The sequence below is a fragment of the Symphodus melops genome (assembly GCF_947650265.1).
Source record: "Symphodus melops genome assembly, contig: scaffold_276, whole genome shotgun sequence".
NCBI classification, from domain to species: domain Eukaryota; kingdom Metazoa; phylum Chordata; class Actinopteri; order Labriformes; family Labridae; genus Symphodus; species Symphodus melops.
In genome coordinates, this window is record NW_027636687.1 from 660 (window position 1) to 7,500 (window position 6,841).

A 6,841-nucleotide genomic window follows, 5' to 3' on the forward strand; every position below is an offset into this window, starting at 1 on the left:
CCTCCTTCACTTCCTCCCCTCCTTCCCTTCAGCATGCTTCCTCCCCTCCTTCCCTTCAGCATGCTTCCTCCCCTCCTTCCCTTCAGCATGCTTCCTCCCCTCCTTCACTTCAGCATGCTTCCTCCCCTCCTTCACTTCAGCATGCTTCCTCCCCTCCTTCCCTTCAGCATGCTTCCTCCCCTCCTTCACTTCAGCATGCTTCCTCCCCTCCTTCCCTTCAGCATGCTTCCTCCCCTCCTTCACTTCAGCATGCTTCCTCCTTCCCTTCAGCATGCTTCCTCCCCTCCTTCACTTCAGCATGCTTCCTCCCCTCCTTCCCTTCAGCATGCTTCCTCCCCTCCTTCCCTTCAGCATGCTTCCTCCCCTCCTTCACTTCCTCCCCTCCTTCCCTTCAGCATGCTTCCTCCCCTCCTTCACTTCAGCATGCTTCCTCCCCTCCTTCACTTCAGCATGCTTCCTCCTTCCCTTCAGCATGCTTCCTCCTTCCCTTCAGCATGCTTCCTCCCCTCCTTCACTTCAGCATGCTTCCTCCCCTCCTTCCCTTCAGCATGCTTCCTCCCCTCCTTCACTTCAGCATGCTTCCTCCCCTCCTTCACTTCAGCATGCTTCCTCCCCTCCTTCACTTCAGCATGCTTCCTCCTTCACTTCAGCATGTTTCCTCCCCTCCTTCACTTCAGCATGCTTCCTCCTTCCCTTCAGCATGCTTCCTCCCCTCCTTCACTTCAGCATGCTTCCTCCTTCCCTTCAGCATGCTTCCTCCCCTCCTTCCCTTCAGCATGCTTCCTCCTTCCCTTCAGCATGCTTCCTCCCCTCCTTCCCTTCAGCATGCTTCCTCCCCTCCTTCCCTTCAGCATGCTTCCTCCCCTCCTTCACTTCAGCATGCTTCCTCTCCTCCTTCACTTCAGCATGCTTCCTCCCCTCCTTCCCTTCAGCATGCTTCCTCTCCTCCTTCACTTCCTCCCCTCCTTCCCTTCAGCATGCTTCCTCTCCTCCTTCACTTCCTCCCCTCCTTCCCTTCAGCATGCTTCCTCCCCTCCTTCACTTCAGCATGCTTCCTCCCCTCCTTCACTTCAGCATGCTTCCTCCTTCCCTTCAGCATGCTTCCTCCTTCACTTCAGCATGTTTCCTCCCCTCCTTCACGTCCTCCCCTCCTTCACTTCAGCATGCTTCCTCCTTCACTTCAGCATGCTTCCTCCTTCCCTTCAGCATGCTTCCTCCCCTCCTTCACGTCCTCCCCTCCTTCCCTTCAGCATGCTTCCTCCTTCACTTCAGCATGTTTCCTCCCCTCCTTCACGTCCTCCCCTCCTTCACTTCAGCATGCTTCCTCCTTCCCTTCAGCATGCTTCCTCCCCTCCTTCACTACATCATGCTTCCTCCCCTCCTTCACTACATCATGCTTCCTCCCCTCCTTCACTACATCATGCTTCCTCCCCTCCTTCACTACATCATGCTTCCTCCCCTCCTTCACTACATCATGCTTCCTCCCCTCCTTCACTACATCATGCTTCCTCCCCTCCTTCCCTTCAGCATGCTTCCTCCCCTCCTTCCCTTCAGCATGCTTCCTCCCCTCCTTCCCTTCAGCATGCTTCCTCCCCTCCTTCACTTCAGCATGCTTCCTCCCCTCCTTCACTTCAGCATGCTTCCTCCCCTCCTTCACTTCAGCATGCTTCCTACCCTCCTTCCCTTCAGCATGCTTCCTCCTTCCCTTCAGCATGCTTCCTCCTTCCCTTCAGCATGCTTCCTCCCCTCCTTCCCTTCAGCATGCTTCCTCCCCTCCTTCCCTTCAGCATGCTTCCTCCCCTCCTTCACTTCAGCATGCTTCCTCCCCTCCTTCACTTCAGCATGCTTCCTACCCTCCTTCACTTCCTCGCCTCCTTCATGACCTTGGTGTCACACAGAAGCAGCTTCACGTCACCTCTGTCTGAAACTGAATGTTGTCATCGTGCTCTTTTTCTCGTGCTAATATCTCTTTGGCTTTGACAGCTTGACACCATCAGAGGGGGAGGAGTCTGAAAACATGGAGTCCAGAGTCCGTTCAGCCTGGGTTCACCTGTGCGTGGTCATCGTCATGTTCCCAAACATCTCAGCTGATCCTGAACCACCTGCAGCCTTCACCATCCACCACCGGCAGCTCGGCTTTGAGCAGGCGAATGGCGTCTGCCTCCCCGGCGTCCTCACCACGCTCTCCACCCAGCAGGAGGTCTCCGAGGTCCTCCAGCTCGTCTCCAACACGCTCACACCTCTGACGCAGAGTGAGTTCACCTTCTGGGTGGGTCTGAGGATCCTGAAGAACGAGTGTGTGGTCCCCTCACTGCCCCTCAGAGGGTTCAAGTGGATCCAGGACGGCAGCCAGGAGTCTGAGGTGATCCACTGGTGGGAGGAGCCTAAACACACCTGTACCTCTGTGCGCTGTGCTGCGCTGCAGGGGGAGTTTAACGGGACCTCAGTGACCAGGTGGGGTCTGATCCCGGTCACCTGTAAGAACAGCTACCAGTTCATTTGTATGCAAACACCCGGGTACAGAGAGACCCCCGTCACACCTGAGCCTGCTGCACCTGAACCACCTGAGCCTGCTGCACCTGAACCACCTCAGTCTACACCTGTAACAGAAATGCAAGATCCTGACTCGGAGCTTCCTGCCCCTCCAGAAACTAATCTGAAGCCTGACACTGGACCAGGTCCACAAGGACCTAAACCTGGTTCTGACCCTGTGGCAGGTAAGGAATTGTGTGTGCGCCCTAAAGAACCCAAGGCCACTCCTGGGATCCGCTCATTCAACCCGGACCCTGAGGACAGCAGCAGGATGCAGGTGGAGTGCTGGTCACCTGACCTGGTGGAGCTCAGGTGTTTGGGTAATCCTCTCGTGTGGCGTCTCCTGGATGACTCGCCTGCCAACTTCTCTGCCGTCTGCCATCCGTGTGAAAGCGGCTTCCAGAGAGACGCTTTAGGACACTGTGTGGACATCGATGAGTGCAGCGCCGCTGCCACCTGCAGGCACACCTGTCTGAACTCTCAGGGCTCCTACAGGTGTGTCTGCTCTGATGACGACGGGAAATACCATGACACGGACTCGCCGGCCTGCAGGGACTCTTTACTGGATGGCGAGGACGGCCCCTTGTCAGGTATCCTAATCCCTGTGCTGATTGCCGTGGCGGCGTTTGTGGTGTTGTTGGTGGTTGTCACGGTGACGGTGAAGTGCTGCATGATGAGGCGGTCAAAGAAACGCGCCATAAAGAAGGCGGAGAAGATGGCGATGAAGAGCAAGGAGGACAAAGATTCCTTTCAAACAGCCAATGAGAAGACAGCACAAAGACTGTGACATCACCAGGGAGTGATGTCACAGAAAAATCAGTTTTTATTCCTTTAAAATGTCTGATGTAAAGTTTCAATAAAGTTTTTTCTCTTTTTACACCGAAAGTGATTAAATATTGACTCAGTGTTTCCTCCAAACACACACACACAGCAACACACACACACACACACACACACAGCAACACACACACACACACACAGCAACACACACACACACACACAGCAACACACACACACACACAGCAACACACACACACACACACACACGCAGAAACACACACACACACACGCAGAAACACACACACACACACAGAAACACACACACACACACGCAGAAACACACACACACACGCAGCAACACACACACACACACACGCAGAAACACACACACACGCAGAAACACACACACACACACACACACAGAAACACACACACACACACACACAGAAACACACACACACACACAGAAACACACACACACACACAGAAACACACACACACAGCAACACACACACAGCAACACACACACACAGAAACACACACACACACACACACACAGCAACACACACACAGCAACACACACACACACAGAAACACACACACACACACACGCAGAAACACACACACACACGCAGAAACACACACACACACAGCAACACACACACAGCAACACACACACAGCAACACACACACACACACACACACAGCAACACACACACAGCAACACACACACACACAGCAACACACACACACACACACAGCAACACACACACACACAGCAACACACACACAGCAACACACACACACACGCACACACAGCAACACACACACACACAGAGACACACACACAGAAACACACACAGAAACACACACACACACACAGAAACACACACACAGAAACACACACACACACACACACACACAGACACAACTTGTCCTGAAGGTTTATAATCAGAGTTCACAGTTATTATATCTGTTTATTATTTACTTCAATTCATCAATCACTGGCCCCGCCCTCCTCTCTCTCTCTCCCTCCCTCCCCTCTCTCTCTCCCTCCCTCCTCTCTCTCCCCCTCCTCTCTCTCTCCCTCCTCTCTCTCTCTCTCCCCCTCCTCTCCCTCCTCTCTCTCTCTCCCTCCCTCCTCTCTCTCTCCCTCCCTCCTCTCTCTCCCCCTCCTCTCTCTCTCTCCCTCCCTCCTCTCTCTCCCCCTCCTCTCTCTCTCTCTCTCCCCCTCCTCTCTCTCTCCCTCCTCTCTCTCTCTCCCTCCCTCCTCTCTCTCCCCCTCCTCTCTCTCTCTCTCCCCCTCCTCTCTCTCCCTCCTCTCTCTCTCCCCCTCCTCTCGCTCTCTCTCTCCCTCCTCTCTCTCTCCCCCTCCTCTCGCTCTCTCTCTCCCTCCTCTCTCTCTCCCCCTCCTCTCTCTCTCTCCCTCCCTCCTCTCTCTCCCTCCCTCCTCTCTCTCTCCCCCTCCTCTCTCTCTCTCTCTCTCTCTTTGTACCGGAGGATCGTCTCTGAGAGGAGCAGCTGATAAGCTGAAGATGATTTTATTTTTCTGAATCTCTCTGTCATGCAGCTGGACACCTCCTCCTCCTCCTCCTCCTCCTCCTCCTCCTCCTCCTTCTCCTCCTTCTCCTCCTCTCCTCTCCCGGTCACTCTCGGCTCTCTGGAGGACGGTGGCGGAGGTTTCTTCCTCCTCAATGCCTCCGGTAACGGCTCCGTGTCCGGCGGAGCGGCTCCGTCGGCGGGCAGCGCGGCGCTCATCTCGTCCATCTACTCGGTGGTTTGTCTGGTTGGTCTGAGCGGGAACTCCATGGTCATCTACGTCATCTTCCGGTACGCTAAGATGAAAACGGCCACTAACCTGTACATCCTGAACCTGGCGGTGGCCGACGAGCTGCTCATGCTGAGCGTTCCGTTCGTCGTCACCGCCGCGCTGCTGCGCCGCTGGCCGTTCGGCGCGGCGCTGTGCCGCCTCGTGCTCAGCGTGGACGCCATCAACATGTTCACGAGCATCTACTGCCTCACGGTGCTGAGCGTGGACCGGTACATCGCGGTGGTCCACCCGCTGCGGGCGTCCCGGTACCGACGGCCCACGGTGGCCAAACTGGTAAATGTGTGCGTGTGGATGTTCTCCCTGCTGGTCATCCTTCCCATCATCCTCTTCTCCTCCACGGCGCCCAACTCGGATGGCTCGGTGGCCTGTAACATGCAGATGCCAGAACCTGAGCGGCGATGGATGGCAGCGTTCGCGGTCTACGCCTTCCTGATGGGCTTCCTGTTTCCGGTTCTGGCCATCGTGCTGTGCTACGCGCTCATCCTCAGTCAGCTCCGCGTGGTGGCGCTGCGGGCCGGCTGGCAGCAGAGGCGGAGCTCTGAGAGGAAGATCACGGTGATGGTGACGGTGGTGGTGTCGGTGTTCGTGGTGTGCTGGATGCCGTTCCACGTGGTGCAGCTCGTGGGCGTGTTCCTGCAGCGTCATGACCCCACGCTCAGCCAGCTCGCCGTTGTTCTTGGTTACGCCAACAGCTGCGCCAACCCGCTGCTCTACGGCTTCCTGTCTGACAACTTCAGACGCTCCTTCCAGAGGATCCTGTGTGTGCGCTGGATGGAGGCCCCCGAGGAGCCCCTGGACTACCTGGACTACTTCAGTACGGCCCTGAAGAGCAGGCGTCTGAGCCTGGACCAGGACCAGGAGGAGCAGGACCGGCCCTGCCCCCACAACACCTGCTCCAGGATGTAGTCTCAACCCTGATCTCACCTCCAGGATGTACAGGTGCTCCAAGGAGTCACATGACGCCTTCAGGGTTCAGCAGCGTGAACCGGCTCTGACATGAAGCGAGCTGATTGGTTGATCGTTGACGATCGTTGAACGTTGGATCAGTCGGTGGTTCTGAACGAGATCTGGACTTCAGCTGATGCTCTTCAGGAACAACCTGAAGTATGATGTCACACTGATGATGTCACACTGATGATGTCACACTGATGATGTCAGTGTCGTGTGAAACATGGTCATGGACTGACCCGCCTCCTTCAGGTTGACTGTACTTTGTCACGTAAAGTCTCAGAGATGTCTCCAGAGTTCAGCCAATCAAAAGAGGGGGCGGGGCCAACCTCTCACCCAGGAAACAATTAACGTTCTTGTTTTTGATGGGCAGCTGAAAAACAAAACAGATTGTGATTGGCTGCAGAGAGAGAACTGTACGGCTATTATTAGCATGTTAGCCATGCTAGCTCAAACCTCATGTTTACAATGCTACTCAGGCTACTTCCTGTTAGCTCCTGTGTTCATGCGCTCCTGACCGTTTCAGTTTATAATCTTTAAAGTTTCGCTGAGTGTTTCCACGGTGACCATATAACCGTGATGTCACACTTGTGACCTTTTTTGTCCTTCAGGACGCCATGATGGGTCGATGGTCATGTCATTGTTTCCACCACAGACGCTGCAAGTTTGAAAGGTGACTGTTGCGAAGCAACCCAAACTGTGATTGGCTAGTGTCCTGTAACCCATCCCTGATTGGTCCTTTGACTCTGA

General features: G+C 55.2%; 1 protein-coding gene across 1 annotated transcript; it reads left to right on the plus strand.

Annotated features, from left to right (window-relative positions):
* Window positions 1–4,784: 4,784 nt before the first annotated feature.
* sstr1a (somatostatin receptor 1a) lies at window positions 4,785–6,084 on the plus strand. Its single transcript, XM_079372971.1, has one exon. The coding sequence runs from the start codon at window positions 4,877–4,879 to the stop codon at window positions 6,047–6,049; it is 1,173 nt and encodes a 390-aa protein (XP_079229097.1). The 5' UTR covers window positions 4,785–4,876; the 3' UTR covers window positions 6,050–6,084.
* Window positions 6,085–6,841: the final 757 nt, after the last annotated feature.

Excerpts from the sequence above, each read along its gene's own strand:
- sstr1a (XM_079372971.1), top strand. The coding sequence starts at position 4,877 with ATGCAGCTGGACACCTCCTCCTCCTCCTCCTCCTCCTCCTCCTCCTCC.